General features: G+C 35.1%; 1 protein-coding gene across 1 annotated transcript in view; it reads right to left on the bottom strand.

Annotated features, from left to right (window-relative positions):
* The window catches only part of POSH (SH3 domain containing ring finger posh), a 552,023-nt gene that overhangs the window by 99,367 nt on the left and 435,673 nt on the right, over positions 1–16,983 (bottom strand). The window contains exon 13 of the mRNA XM_090395956.1: positions 364–527. Within this exon, the coding sequence (XP_090252082.1) occupies positions 364–527 (164 nt within the window). The remainder of the gene's footprint in view (positions 1–363; positions 528–16,983) is intronic.

Raw genomic sequence — 16,983 nt, 5'->3', positions numbered from 1 at the left:
TGGCATCGTAGACACTGCACTGCAACTACTGATAATGCAACCCAACAGTTCAGTGTTTCCATTTTTTTGTCCATTACCTGTACCTGTTAATATTATACATTAATACATAACTACATCCAATATTTTATTGAAAATATGAAACAGAAACACATGACCAGCTGGTTATGACAAATAAAATATTCTTTGAATAGGATAAAACAAACTATAGTCAAACACACGTCATTATAAAATAAAAGGCATTTTATAAGCATAAAAAATTCATAAGCTGAAAATTACAAAAAACAAACAGAATGATTATAATAAAAAAAACTTTTCTGTGCCTTTGAAAAATCTATGGATCTACCTAAAATATTAAAAACTCACCTTACATGTACAACAGTAAGAGATGAATGACTACTTGGTGTACTACTATCTACAAAAGTTGGGTTGTCACAAGAATAATTAGAAGGCGGTGGGGAACGTGACTTTCGTTTGCTAGTTAACCTTTTCATTAGACTAATCCTCTCCTTTTCTTTTCTTTCTTTATGCTGAGTATATAAAACAATTTAAAGAAATATGTGTCAAAACCACTATAATATCCTAAAGAGTAAAAAACCATGACAATTAAAAACAAATTCTTCTACTTTAGCATCATGTTTCTTAGGTGCAAAGGTAACAGAGTAAAAAACACTGACAGAGGATACAGACAAGTTATAAGACACTGACACTATCTTAAACACAAAAAAAGAAAAACAAAACTATCATAATTTTAAAACCTGTAGTAGTGGTCCACATATTTTAAAGCATATTTGGCTAATTATAAACAAGCACCTAGTGCATATCGCATTTCATTTTAACCAAAGTGAAGAATTCAAAGGAACAGAGAAATCTGTGGGTTTGAAATAATGAAGTAATAAAAAAGAAATATTATTGTTATATGAAAAAAAAAAGATGTTTCAGAATGATTAATTTTAAAAGAATAATTAACAAAAATATTAGTCTGATTCCAGGGCAAGCACAATCAACCAGAGAAGTGCTATGATACTCTTGTTCTTCAACTCATCTGTCCCTTAGGATGGGTACAGTGCTCTGATAGGGGTCATGACAAATTAATGAGGCCAGCATGTCACTCCACTCCTCTGCTGCATCCTGTAAGGGCAAGTATTTTTTTTGTCTGTAGATCTGTGTGTGAATATGAGGGGCCAATTGGCCTGTTCTGAGGAATGAAAACCTACATTTCTGGGAGAGAGAAACCCTCTACCTCTGTAAAAGACCTACTTAACTCATTATATGACTGAAAAGTAAAGGTTCATCACATCACATCATACACGAGATTTGAACTTGTTCTTCCAAAGAAAGGATTCGTCTATACCAAATGAGCTATGGAGGCTACTGGAATCATTTTAAATGGACACACACACACACCTAATTAATGCAATTCAAGAACTCATTTCCTACTTTCACAAAGTTAACACATTGCTCCAGTTCAGGGTGAGGCAATGTAAAATAACCTCAGGTCTTTCCCATAATAGGCACTTGTACCTTAATAACCTGCTGATATATCAAAGAATTCTATTTGTTATTTATTGTATGGCAATCTACATACAGTTATATAAGTGCATGTACATCCATAGCATCAGTACAAATATGTAAAAGGTAAATAAAAGATGTAAATGACAAACAATTAAAGAAAAACATAGACAGTTACACTTTCGGTGGAGAAAGAACTTATAAGTTAATATCAAGTACTCTGATCCAGTCTATAACAGGCGGTGTCACCACCAGGAAGTCGCTTCTTTGACCCGTATATGTGCGAAGATTCCACTCAGTGGAAATATGATAGATTGATTGGTTTGAGTGTCCACAGACACACTCTGGTGGGAGAATTTTCCCCCACTTGTACAGAAAGTTTGCACATCTTCCATGGCTGGTACGAACCCTGTTCAGCGTTATCTTTACCCAGGATGTTGAGGCAGCACTTATCAAACCGAGTTTTGAGCTGGGCATTAGTATTTATGCTCCATATTCATTTCCATTGATCTCTGGTATTATAGTTAGTCATTCTCAGATGTTAAGCTTCACGAAGAGGAGGCTTTCTTGATTTCAATCTGTTAAGCTGTAGTTCTGATAATTCTATGACTCAGTTCAACACTATGCAAGGACAATCTTGTTAGATCTGATATATCAAATGCAGTTCTTGATGTTTATCAATCTTCTCTGGTGAATGGCCTGTTTAATCAAAAACTCATTACATGAAGCCTACCTATCAACACGATACCTTTCCTCAAACTCAATATTGATTAAGTAAAGGAAAACGTCACTTAATGTGACTAATTAATCCATCAATTAATGCACGCCAAGCAAAGTCGCATTAAGCGAATACAATAAACAATAAGAATAATTATAATTCATCCATCAGTTAGCGTAAATTTGGAAAAAAAAAAATTACAGCATAAGCTATATTAGAGGATAAAATCATCAAAGTTAATAAAAATCAATTGGTTAAATTTTTATTTAATGTCAGAACATTTGATTGAGCTACTTTTTTACAAAAAAATTAAGTAAAGATGTTTGAATTGTGCTCGACTTTTTCATCTTGTCATGCAATTTGGGATGGCTGGCGATCGCTTTATCAAGTTTTCGACGGACTTCGAAGCTTAGTTCCATATCAGGATCAGCATCAAACAAAATTTCATTAGCATACTCAATGTGATTGACAACTACCTCAAGATCTTTTGCAGTTAGCTTCTTAGTCATAACATTCTCTTCTTGTTCGCACTCCTTATCATCATCAAATTCTTCTTCATATGTATGCTGTTCTTCTAGCTGAAGGCGATCATTCTTGCTTAAGTGTTCTGAATGGGTATTGAGCAAGTTTTTCAGATCTTCATTTTCCAGTTCATTAAATCCAAGTTCTTTTCCAAGTGTGCTGATTTCTTCAATTATGTTAGATCTTGGATTTTGCACACGATAGACTAACATAGGCTTCAGTTTAAAGTCACCTTCTGCATTGCCTCCTAATGAAAGTGTAAGACGTTCTTTAGATACTTTGTATCCTGGTTGAGATGCTTCAGTTTTAGCTAGGAAAGTTTTTGTTGGCATACACTTCCAAAAGAGACCAATTTCATCAATGTTCAATATTTGCCAATCATCATAATCTCCCTCCTTTGCGATTCTTCAAAAAACTTGGCCGGAGACTCTTTATCAGCACTAGCAGATTTCTCTGTTATTCTTACGTTATGCAGTCCAGTTCGATTTTTAAAACGGTCAAATCATCCTAAACTCGCAGTAAAGCTTTCACATTCTTCTTAAAGTTTGGTCTCAATGAGGTAAAAATATTGAGAGTTTTTGCCTGAATATTTCCTGTACCAAGAAGTATTCTTTTTTTGGTTACAACATCAATCCAGAGTGACAGAAGATGTTCCATCTCGACCATTAAGTGGCTTCTATTTTAGGCGATCTGAATGCTTAAAGAAGTAGTAGCAACTTTTTCTTGTTCTTTGCATTCTTTACTCTTATTTAATATAGTCCAAACTGCAGACTTAACGTATCCCAGGTCTCACACAATCATTGTACTACTAGCACCACTTTCATGTCTCTTAATGACTTTCAGCTCGCTGCAGATTGGCAACAAAAAAATTTCGCGTAAAGTAAAAAATTGCGTTAACTGATTAAACACTCGCTTAAAGCAGGAAATAATAAAATAATATAATTTCACTCAATCGTGCTAACTGATTATCGTGCATATCAAATTTGCATTAAGCGAGGTTTTCCTATACTCACACACTCTGGTAATCTACTACGCTCATTCACAAATTCCAAATGAAAAATCTCGTATTAATCAATTTCCAGGTATGACTCCTTGTTTTGCCCCTACTTGTCAAATACTGAAAAATTTCCTTTTCATCAATCCTCTGCAACCCCTTTAGTAACTTATATGTTATCATTATTTTTGTTATTACTACTACTGCACTCTCTATGGGGTCAGCAGACTCATCGTGGGAAGTTCATTCAACTGACCACATATTTATCACACTGAATCTTAAAATCCTTAACACTCCCTGCATTAACACACATTCTAGTAATTCATTCCATTCACTGACAATTCTCCATGTAAAAAAACTACTCCTCACATTCCCCCACCCCTCTTCACCACATACTTATATAACTTCCAGGGATGAACACTGGTTCTTCCTCTCTCACCTTCTGCCATTTATATAATTCCCCTCAGGATTAATCCAATAAAATCCTCTCACTAACTTGAATGTCTCTATCATATCATCTCTTTTCCTACTATCTACCAAACTGTGCAATTCACTCTTTTTCAACCTCTTTCCATAGCCAACAGTTCAAATTCCTGATATTGCCTTAGTCACTCAGCTCTTGATCCTCTCCACATCACACTGAAAACCAAGTGATCAGATTTGAGCAAAACAGTCCACTTGTAATCTGACCAGTGCGTTATTATCCCTACATGTTAAATCTCTAATCTCATCCACTTCCTGCAATACAGCACTGTTGATAAGTACAAAGCCTTATATTTCTGTACAGCAAAATGCAACACCTTGCCCTTATTGATATTAAAACTATTATACAATCCCACTTCTTTGTCCAAGTAACAAGTCTATTCAAGTCTTCCTGAAGGGAATTAGCATCAGCAGTGCTATTCATAATTCTTCCCAACTTTGCATTATCAGCAAACAACTGAAGATCCCCAATCTGTCCACATGATATATCGTTTGCACACAAGTTAAAAAAGCAGGACCCAAGAACAGAACCCTAGGGAACAGCACTGGTTACCCTACTTTTTCAAGACACTGCTCTATCTTACACAAACTGCTGGTATCATTCAGAGAGCCAATCTCTGATCCATCTCTAACCAATATATTACCTATTCCCCATCCTCTGCAGCCTGCACAGCAACCTATCATGTGGTAATCTATCACACTTTTGCAAATTACAAGAATTTACTGTATATGATTCTCCCTTATCTAATATACCTGTTACCAGTGGGAAAAAAAAAAAAAAAAAAAAAAAAAAGCCATATTTCACATCAAAAATTTTATTAATACAGCTTGTGTACAAATCCCAATCGAAAAGTATGAGAGGACAATCAACCTCTAAAGGCTATTGCTTTTAAATAAATATTTCATGATCTAAACATGAAATATTTGCACACAATCAACTGTGTTAATTTATCTTACATATGAAAAATATTTTTTACCTATCAAAATATAATAAGAATTTACCGTTAATTTTTACCCTTCTTCACCAGAAGGAAGAATGGTAAAGATAGTGCATGCACTTATTTTATTTTCAAACTTGGGCGCATTCGTTATAGAGGAGTTGAAACAATAATTCCAAATAATCTATACACTGCCGAATACACTAATTTTTGTTAGGTAACCGTATGAGTTTGTTGCTTAATATGTTTCAAAAAAAAAAATTTTTTTTTTTGGAAAAAATAAAAAAGTAAAAAAGAAGAATAAAAGGCTCGCAAATTTGAGAAAAATTTAACAAAGGGCTCACGTGAGCCCCTTATAGCTTACCACTGCCTGTTACCCTATAATAAAATGCAAGTAAATTGCTAAAACAGGAACTACCCTTTACAAATCCATGCTGACCATTATAAAGAATGCTATGTCCTTCAACCCAATCCTGTATTCCTAACCAATCTCTCCAACACCTTAACCACAACCACAGTTATATAGACTGGTCTATAATTGGAAATTTCTGTCCTAGAACCATGCTTGTGGAGTGGTATTATTTTGCTTTCTTTCCAATCCTTAGGAACCCTACCCACTGCAAGACTCATTAAATAACCAGGTCAAGGGCATAGACAACTGTAGTGCATATTCCTGAAGAATACATGGCGATATGTCATCCATTCTCACAGCCTTATTAATATCTAACCCAACCAACTTCTAATACACCTTTGATTCTGCAGCTATCATCAGCAATACCCACCTCCTGGCCTGTTCTTTCTATCCTCCCTGAAAATACAATACCCTTTACATTCTATCCCTGTAACTATATCATTTTCAGTCAACCAGGTCTCACTGATGCCTATAATTTTTGGCTGAGTCGAGCTTACCAATGCCAAAATCTCCTGACCCTTATTCCTGATACTTCTTCGATTTGTGTAAATGCATTTTAACATCCCTTTGTACCCATAGTTACCCTTGTGTAATGTCATTACCAACCCCCATTCATATTGGAGACCTGCAAAATCCCATTCGGCATTGCATGATTATTACTGTACACATACACATTTATCACAGGGATGGCCAGACACATGCTTGATTTTATCCTCCCTAATATCTCTAGTTTTTATGGTTTTGCTCTGCCACTCTTGGAAAAAACTAAACAACACTTTTTCCAAACATCTGACTCCAAAACCATTTAAATGTAGTCTGTTGGGCATGCATGGGTCCTTTCATCCATTAAATTTACTCCATGCATCAATAAATTGCACACCATTTCTCCTTCACAATCTTCTCGTTGGCAATCATGATCCTTCTTCTCAGTTTTGTCCTATTATATCATGGCAGCAGACTCACAATCCTTACTTTCTTACTCTTCATTTTGCTTCAACTAACAACTGATTCATATCTTCTCTCATTGCATATTTCTCACCTTTCAAATTATTTGTGCCAGCGAATACAAATAACTCATTCGCTTCATTCCTCTGCATATTTACAGCAACATTAACATCCTTTATCTTTGCACCTGGAAAACATGCTTTCATCACTTTCTCTTTAGGTATACCACTTATCATCAAATTCCAATACAATAGTATCTCTTTTCTTCCAGTTTCTCGCACTTTTATGCTTTTCCTGTTCACTCTTCTTTTCATTCTTCATCCTTCTGTATCACACACACACACACACACACACCAATCATTTCTCCAGTCACTTGAACTGACATTTTGTCCTGTGAAGGAGTCCATGTAAGCATGCAATTTGTTTCTTTGGTAACACCTCATCATCCACATTATTACTTTCAACTACTTCCTTCAAACTCTCATTCATATTTTGTGCACTATCGTTCACTGCTATATTCTCCACAACACGTAAACAATCATGCCTTATAACCTTATTATTAGTGACTTCATTCTCATTCTTTTGCAATTCTTATACTGGCTTGCAAAATATTTCTGACAAATCTTTTCGACATCCTCATACCAAAAGCCATTCATTCCCAGCAACGAATACACTCACGCTACATTGCACTAAAAACTGCATGTTAATATATATCAACATCGATGTCTTGGTTGCCATTTTTCTCATATGCATCGGTGCCATAATGAAAAACAATACTGCAAAGTATACACAATAGTAGTGGACTAGTTCTTTCCTGATATCCTCATTTATTATATGATACTGCCACTGTTGCCATCTGGATACTCCCCTAATCTTCTTCTTCAAAACTCTCATATTTGTATTCTCCAGTCTTTCATCAAGTGTTCTAACCTTGCTCTCAAATTCATAAATTAAAATTCGTTTGAATACTTGCTAATGTAGAGCTAGTTTAGTGTTTTAACTAATTTCTCTCTTATTCCATATAATTTTATTCAGTTGACTTTCTACTATACTAGCTAATTCTGCCATCCATTCTCATACTTAATTTGCTCTCATCATTAAAAATTCTGCTTATACAGTTGAAATGTTTTACTTGTTCTATAGGTTCTCCATTCAGAATGCAGTTGATGTGTTTAATGTTTCTGCCTACTTTTAATTGTCTTTGTCATTTTATTGCTGATTTTCATACCAAATTTATCAAACCAGTTATTCAATTTAGTCAGGGGAATCCTGCAGACTTGTACTGGATATTTATTTATAAATATAACATCATCTGCATAAAACAAAGAGCTGAGATTGACATATCCAATTTTGATGTCAGGTTTTCTTGATAATGTGATCCATACAAATGATGAATAATAATAGAAATAATGTAGACCTTTGCCTCATATCTGATTTACTGAAACCATCTTCCTGTACCACCTTCAATTCTAACAGCTGACATACAGCTCAAATATAGATGAAAATATTGCTTGATATAGGGTCTCATTTACATCATATAACTGTGGTATTTTGAACAGCTTTTCTCTTGGCACTTTGTCATATCCTTTTCCAAATGTATAAAACTTAAATACAGAACCTTATTATATTCCCATGACTTCTTCATTTGTCTTAAAGTAAAAATTTGATCCTGATAACCTCTATTTAGCCTAAACCCAGTTTGTTCTCCAAGTTTCCCTTTCATAATTTTTCTTCCCTTTTCCAAGTAATTCTTACATTCAGTTTTATTTCCTTCTTCTTTTTTTTATTTTAATTTTTTTTTTATTTATTTTATAGATAAATACTATGAGAGCTCTACTCCAATCATCTGGAATTTGACTGGGTCTTCTGAATTATGCAGTGTTGTAGTTATTATGTGCCATCCAGTCGTCTTTTCCCTCTTGGTAATCTTGTGAACAAAGGCTCTCCATTCCACTCAGCATCTTGTATTTTCTTTTAGTAATTATAAGTTCAAGTTGTAAATTTCTTTATGTTGTCCATCCTACTTTTTTTTTTTGCAGTCTTCCTCTCCTTCTCATTCCCTCAATCTTTCCCAACATAACTGTCAGTTCCAACGATTCATCTGCTTCCATAATATATCCAAAGTACATTAACTTCTTTAGCAATCGTTGCCTCCAAGGAGCTTTCTGTCCACATACTCAAAAACCTTCTTATTAGTCATTTGTGCAGTACATGGAATATTTAGTAGTCTCCTCCATCCCCATAATTCAAATGAATCAATTTGCTTTCTGTCTTTCATGTTAATAATCCAGCTTTCACATTCATACATCACTACTGGAAATACCATTGCTTTGACAATTCTAACATTTGTGATCTTCTTCACACCTCTATCTTTCATAATTTTTGTATGTTTAACATAGCCTTCCACTGTATATATTCCTCTCTTTTTAATTTCCATATTTTAATTTCATATCTTTTTATCTTCACTCTATTCCCTTCTGTGAAAAAGCTCCATGCATTTTAAATCAAATTGATGGCTTTTAAACTCCTTTTATAGTTCACTATTTGTTTTAAGATTCCATTTACATTGTACAGATTTTATATTTCTATTTTTATATTTTTTTAAATGTTGTTGTTACATCAAAAATTTTAAAGTAAATACAAGGATCCACTTAAGGTATGTCAAAGATTACTTTTTTCATATCATTTCTTTTTCTTCTTTAATATATGTTGGAACATATACTATTCATGTGTTAATTTTAACCACAGTAAAAAAGCCAATGATTTAATACTAGGAGTGCCTTCTTCAGATACTATCTTTGAGTTATGGCAGATGATGGAAAAGTTTTGAGAGAAACAACGGGAGCAACATATGGCATTTATTGATCTGGAGAAAGCATACGATAGAGTGCCAAGGCAAGAAGTCTGGAGGTGTCTGGGGGAGAAGAAGGTTCCGGAGAAATATGTCAGGTTGGTGCGGGAGAAGTACAGAAATGTGAAGACAAGTGTTTGAACCTGTCTGGGACAGACAGAAAATTTTCAAGTAACAGTTGGCTTGCATCAAGAGTCAGCATTAAGTCCATTTCTGTTTAACATTGTGATGGAGGTGGTGACGGAGGAGGTGAGAGAAGATGCGCCTTGGACAATGTTGTATGCAGACGACATCTTGTTGTGTGCAGATTCAAGAGAAGAAGCAGGAACTAAACTGGAAAGATGGAGAAAAGTAATGGAAGAGAGAGGTATGAGACTGAGCAGAAGTAAGACAGAGTATATGTGTTGCACAGTGGGCGGCAGCCAGGAGACAGATCTGGAGCTGGAAGGAAATGTCATCAGGAAGGTGAGGGACTTTAGATACTTAGGTTCAACAGTGGAAGAAGATGGAGGAGCTGAGAAGGAATTGGGATGCAGGATACAAGCGGGTTGGAGGAACTGGAGGGAGATGGCTGGAGTGTTATGCGATAAGAGGGTGCCGATCAATCTGAAAGGCAAAATCTATAGGACAGTAGTGAGGCCAGCTATGACGTATGCTATAGAAACTGTGGCCCTGAGGAAAAATGACATTAGCAGGATGGAAGTAGCAGAGATGAGAATGCTTAGGTGGATGTACGGTGTGACCAGAAAGGATCGTCTGAGAAATGACTATGTGAGGGGGAACAGTGAAAGTTACGAACTTAGGAGCGAAGATACAAGAGGCAAGGTTGAGATGGTTTGGTCATGTGATGAGGAGGGAGGATGAATATGTGGGAAGAAGGGTCATGCAGATGGATGTGCAAGGAAGGAGGAAGCGTGAGCGGCCAAAGAAGAGATGGAGGAAGCTGGTAGAAGAGGAATTGAGGATGAAGAACTTGGATGTGGTGACAGCCCAAGACAGGAGGATGTGGAGGAGACTCATCATCAACAGTGACCCCCACTTAAGTGGGAGAAGCTGCAGAAGAAGAAGTGCCCCTTAGAAAATAAACAAAAGGTGATGCAAGTATTGATGAATAAATCTTGTTTCTCATATACAAATATTAATTATATTAGCAATGCTGTCAGGATGTCAACAGGTAATGTGAAACAGTTCAGTGATTTGGCAAACATAAATGAAAAAGAAGAAGAAGCATGATTTCACATGAGTCAGTGTAGGTTGTGTGCAAGAGGAATGGTTTTTTTTTAGATTTATGGACTGAATTGGATGGATAGAAGGAACTTATATAAGGCTGAAAGATTTCCTTGAATGGATTTTAAGTTAAGTATCTGGAAGAAGAAATATGGGGAAAATAACGATGTAGTGATTGCAAAAATTTCTCAAAGGGGCAAAAATAACAATTTCAAAAGAAACCAAAATGGAAATAATTAGCCATTCTGAAAATGGCTAATGACTTGCTTCATCTGGTCATGTTTATTAAGTCAATCATTCAAACAGTTGCCACAATTTTAAAAAACAAAAACCTTTTGATTATACTCGCAAGCTTTGTTTTGTTCACAATTACTTCTAAAAATTTGAAATGTCATCACTGAAGAAATGGAATGATCTTTAACAATTAAGTTTGGATTAAGGATCAGAACAGAAAAAAAAAAAAAAGCTTAGTTTTTCTACAATGCAAAGGCATTAATAGAAGGAGAGGGCCTGCTACAAACAAATTTATAAAAGAATAAAAAAGTAAAAAAATTTAATTATTTCAAATGATGCATTTTTACACTAATCTTTTCAGAATAAATTAAATTTGAATTATGGATTTTTGGTATCTTTGTATTAAGATAATTTATTTCAAAAAAACATTACAATTCAAAAAATATATCTTATGAAAATATAAATACATTCCATCTAAAAAACATTCAACTTACAAATACATTTCCAAGAACGAATAATGCTCATAAGTTTGATGCCAAGATGACAGTTTCAATTAATTCAAAACCTACAGTATAAGAGCTACTCTCTGTCCAGCAAACCTACATGAACTGAATGGCAATTAACATTCAAAAGATTTCATTATGGTACAACATGACAAAATTTTATGCCAGCTGGGGCGTCGCCCAGTTAAACAAGACCCCCTCCCCCCTGTTGTTTTCGCCAGGGAACCAGGGTGAACAGCGAAAAGTCAGCTACTCGTACAAATCTGAAAGCACACCCCATCTCAACATCACCAGAGTTAAAGATCGGTACTATCAACATAAGAAGCCTGAATGGCAAAGAAATGGAGCTAGCTGTGGACTTAGATAAGTACCAGATCAACATAATAGGGGTGACTGAAACAAAAAAGACAAAAACTGGTGAGATCTTTCTGAGCAATAAATACAAAATGTTATATTCAGGCAATGACAATCAAGGAAAACAAGAGCAGCCATAGTATTCAACACTAAATACGAGGCTAATCTTCTTGAATGGCAGGCAGTCTCAAGTAGAGTGATGTGGGTTAATATCTGAATGGGGAATTGGACAATGAGACTTATTTGTGCCTATGGTCCCACAGAAGGTGCTACTAAGGTAGAAGTGAAGGAATTTTTTGATGCTTTAGAAAAAGCAATTGACACAATGAAAAAGGAAAAGTTGGTCCTTGTTGGGGATCAAAATAGCAGAATAGGAAATGATTGTCAGATATACAAAAATATTTTGGGAGAATTTGGAGAAAAGAGCAACGCTAATAATAATGGCAAATACCTGTTTGGATTTCTACTCAGGACATGGACTGATTATTACTAACACCATGTTCCAATATAAAAATGTGAACAAATTCACATGGAGAGAAGAGGCAAGGAATAAGAAAAGTCTCATTGACTAAGTTATTGTTGATAGTGATGTTTTCTCCCTGGTGCAGGACACCAGAGTGTACAGAGGATTTGAAATTGCAAGTGATCACTATTTAGTCTTAAGCAGGATAAAATTCAATTTCATATTGAAAAGAATAACATAAGAAAGTTTTAAAGCGAATAAAAGTTGAGCTTGCTGAAGATGCTGAAGTATGGTGGTATAAAAGTCTTACAGTATCTGCACTGTATAGTTAAGAATGCCTGGACAGAGGGACGAATTCACGATGATTGGGGTAGAGCTCCAATAGTACCCATATATAAAAACGGAAATAAAACTGAATGTGAGAATTACAGAGGTATTTCCCTACTGAGTGTTCCTGGCAATATCTATGCAAGTATACTTGAGGCAAGGTTCAGAAGAATTGTGGAAGAAAAGCTTGGTGAAGAACAAGCCGGATTCAGGCCAAATAGAGGCTGTCAGGATCAGATCTTTACTTTACGTCAAATAGTTGAGAAAGCATGGGAATATAACAAAGATCTATATTTAAGTTTTGTCGATCTGGAAAAGGCATATGACAAGGTGCCAAGAGAGAAGCTATTCAATACGCTACAGTTATATGGTGTCAATGGGGCATTATATTAAGCAATACTTAGACTTTATATGAGTTGTAAGTCAGCAGTTAGAATTGAAGGAAGTACAGGAAGGTAGTTTAATGTTAATTCTGGTGTGAGACAAGGATGTACATTATCCCTTCTGTTATTCATTATCTATATGGATCACATTATGAAGGAAAGTGGTATTAAACATGATATCAGAATTGGAGATATTAATGTCAGCTCTTTGCTTTATGTGGACGATGTTATACTTCCAAATAAATATGCTTCAAGTTTGCAAGATTCCCTGACTAAATTGAATAACTGTTGTAATAGATATGGTATGAAGGTCAACATTAAAAAGACAAAGACAATGAAAATAGGTAAAATTGTTGAAAATGTGTTGTGTGAACAGGGAACCTGTGGAACAAATAAAGATTTCAGCTGTTTAGGCACGATTTTTAGTGAAGATGGTAAATTAAATATGGATGGTAAATTAAACAACAGAATCAACAAAGCTGGTATGGTAGGAAGTCAACTGAATAAATTCATATGGAATATGAGAGAAATTAGTCAGAACACTAAATTAGCTGTATACAAGACAGTGTTCAAACCAGTTTTAACTCATGGATCTGAGAGATGGGTCAGAAGTAAAACACTTGACCAAAGAATAGAGACCACAGATGTGAGAGTCCTGAGAAAGATTAGAGGCGTGAACAGATGGCATCAATGGCAATATCATATTAAAAACGAGGATATTAGGAAAGAACTTGACATTGTCAGCATCCAGGGATGCATTAGCAGAGCTAATCTTAGATGGTATGGTCACTCAAACATTCATGTTTGAGTGACCATCAATGAATGGGAGAGGAAAGATTAGCAAAACAAGTGTTCTCTGCCAGGTTGGCAGGAAAACGACCCAGAGGAAGACCAAGATATAGGTGGATTGATACGGTACAAAGTGCCTTAGACGATAGAAATATAAGATCTGATAATGTTGGAGTCTTGACAAGTAGCAGACTGATTTGGAGGAAAATTGTAGATAAGAAGTTAGTAATGATATAAATTTTTCATGTGGTATTATCATATCCTGTACACCCCTTGAGGGTACATGTCAGGAATTTGATGATGATGAAGATTCCATTATACCATCATTGTTGTTATTATTATTATTATTATATGTTCTCCTTCAGGAAAACTAAGGACTAATCAAGTGAGGCTCCTATGTCACTCACTGCTAACATAACTACGATTATGTCTCCTTAAACACATTCAATGAAAATGCATTCCGAACATTGTACACTTACTACATGTGAGTATAGTAACTGTGTAGTAAATTAAAGGTCTTTAGGAATTCTAATTACTTGTTGAGGGAGTGCAGTGTATTTCACTAAATGCCTACATACTTCTCTCTCTCTCTCTCTCTATGTATATTTATGTATATTTATATATATATCTTTTAGCACATTTTCACTGAAGATGCACTCACAATATCCAATGATAGCCTTCTGCACACAAATTCGGCCTTAGCTTGTTTAGGATCATTCTGACATTTAGGAATGACCCTCAAGTTTTACTAAGATGGGTTTAGAAATCTCTCTTGTATCAAAACTGGCTGGCCAGGTTGGCCAAGTGGGTAGTGTGTCTGATCTACACCAAAAACTCTGTGGAATCAAATCCTGCCTAAGGCATGGATGTTTGTGATTGTCTTTCATCTTCATACATACATTCATACAAATATAAATACATACTCTCCCAAAAGCACGTGGGTCACCATGGAGGAAGTAGACCCAACCCTCCCACAATGGGACAGGCCTTCACCCTGCAATGGGGTAGATACAGGTTGAATATCATCACTACAATGGTAAACCTGCAATCTTTAAGGTTCTATCACATTTCCTCGTCTCTTACAATTACCAAAATTATTATTATTGTACAGGCACTTCACTGAGTGTGAGGGAGACCCAAACAATCCACACAATCTATCACACCTCTCCTCAAATCCATTAACAGACAAAGTACTACTGTTAATGTCCTTTCTTTTTATTCTATTCATTCTTATATGCTATTGTTCTTATTACTTCCTTGTTAATCTTTCTACTTATTAATTATTTCGTTATTTATTACTCTTATTCTTATATATCCTTTCCCTTTAAAACAACCTATACTTATTCCGTTTTCTACTTATATTCTTTCCCCTTAAATTATACATATTTGGTCTGATGTATTAAAATAAATAACTTTTATTATTAAAAGACCAGAAGATAAATGATAAAATATACAAAGAGCCAACAAGTTTCACTAGCCACTGTCTAGCATTTTCAAGGCTGAACTGGTGTGAAAACAAATGCATTGAGTTACATTTCAAACATACACTTTAGTAACTGTTAGGCCATTACATTTGATCATTCTGTTTGAAGGCGTGCATGTGTTCGATATCTTCAGTCAGATTTCAGTACATGACCACGTGTTTTGTAGTTATTTGCATATTGTAATTCTGTCAAACTGAGAGAGAGAGGATGGGATTTTTCCATATGTCTTTAAGAACAATGCCTGATTTCTATTTAAATTATTGCCTGTGCGTAATACCACAGCTGCTTCTTTTAAATTTCTGTATCTGTAGTCATTCTCGATGTAAGGCATAGAACTGTTTTTCCAATCTATAACGTGATTTGATGTTGAGATATGATTTATCATTTCTCAACATCATTTACACATCATTCTAAAAGAGTCCACCCGATAAGCATTGACAAAATTTATATTATAACTGCGCCAGCCAATACCGAGGATAGATGGGACTCTTACCCAGGATGGCTCTCTCAGAATGATACACAATAATTAAACTATAATAAAATTTATGTTCAGTACACTAATTTCTTGCATGCAGTCGTGGCTTGCTTTGTTTAATCATACACGTGGGTTCTTCCCGCTAAGTTCGTCAATTTTTTATGAGCGGCTGTTTGAATTCATATATTAACAACAGGTCAGGCAGGTACTAAGAAACATGTTTAATAAAATAGAGAAATCATGCAAGCAAGCATTATTATTAAATATGCTGAGTTATTCTCAAGTAAGATCCTTGGTTCAATACTAATATACAAAGCATATAAATAAACTTGCATAGACCACCATTATAAGTACCTTAACATTATCTCATTAACATCTAACACACTTTTTACACTCACGTGGTCATTGGTAATATCATTCTACACATTTACTATAAATTCCTGCAGAATAAACATGGCCTTGTTAGGCAGATAATTCTCAAAGAAATGGGCCTGGGCCAAGTTGTAGATAGTTCTTAAAATTCCATAAAATTAGTCCACTTCGCAAACTTTCTTAGCGAAAGACATTCATTCTTAACTGGAAATCACAATACAAAAGTCTACTTTACCGTCTCTGTATTGATACTATGCCTTTCTTCTTGCCTTGTCTAGTCATCAAAGCTTCTTCACTTTGCTTTTCGGCTGATCGCCTTCGATCAACTATACCAGCGCTTCCCAAACTGTGGGCCGCGGCCCCCTTGGGGGCCGTAGGTTTTTGTTGAGGGGGGGGGCTCATTATGAAATAATGAAACAATGAAAGTATCTCATTATGAAATAATGAAAACAAATTTAAAATGTTTTAAGACTAAGTAAATTTTTTTATTTTAAAAGAAACGTATTTAACTTTTATTATTTCTTTTTTGTTATTTTTTATATTTTAATGGAAAAATTCACACATTGGTGTTGGTTCACAAACTTTGCTTCCTGCGTATTTCGGGTTTAATGAATATTAGTAAATATTGCTTATTCATATGTATCATTTCAAAGCAGTGGTTAATTGTATTTATTTTGAATGCTCTCCAGGGAAGCTCCAAATCTTCCTGTCCCTTTCATCACGCGTTCGTAATCAGGGACTGTTGATATTGATTTTATATACATATCAAAACTCGTTTTATATTATCACTGTCATCCGAGCTAGTTTTCTGTTATCAATAAAAGTTTCGCATATATTTCACACATGAAAAAAAGCTTAAACAAGCTCATGTGGGGAGATAGTAACTCATGGTAAACAACATGCCCTCCCTAACAGCCACTATACTGCAGAGGCAATAAAAACAAGTACTTTTATGCCAGTGAATAAGGTATGAGGAGTCTGTGTAATATATTTCTCAACA

The sequence above is a fragment of the Typopeltis vanoorti genome, chromosome 7 (assembly GCF_054136105.1).
Source record: "Typopeltis vanoorti isolate ZY-2024b chromosome 7, IOZ_Tvanoo_1.0, whole genome shotgun sequence".
Taxonomy (NCBI): Eukaryota; Metazoa; Arthropoda; class Arachnida; order Uropygi; family Thelyphonidae; genus Typopeltis; species Typopeltis vanoorti.
This window is presented reverse-complemented; position numbering and strand designations above follow the sequence as displayed.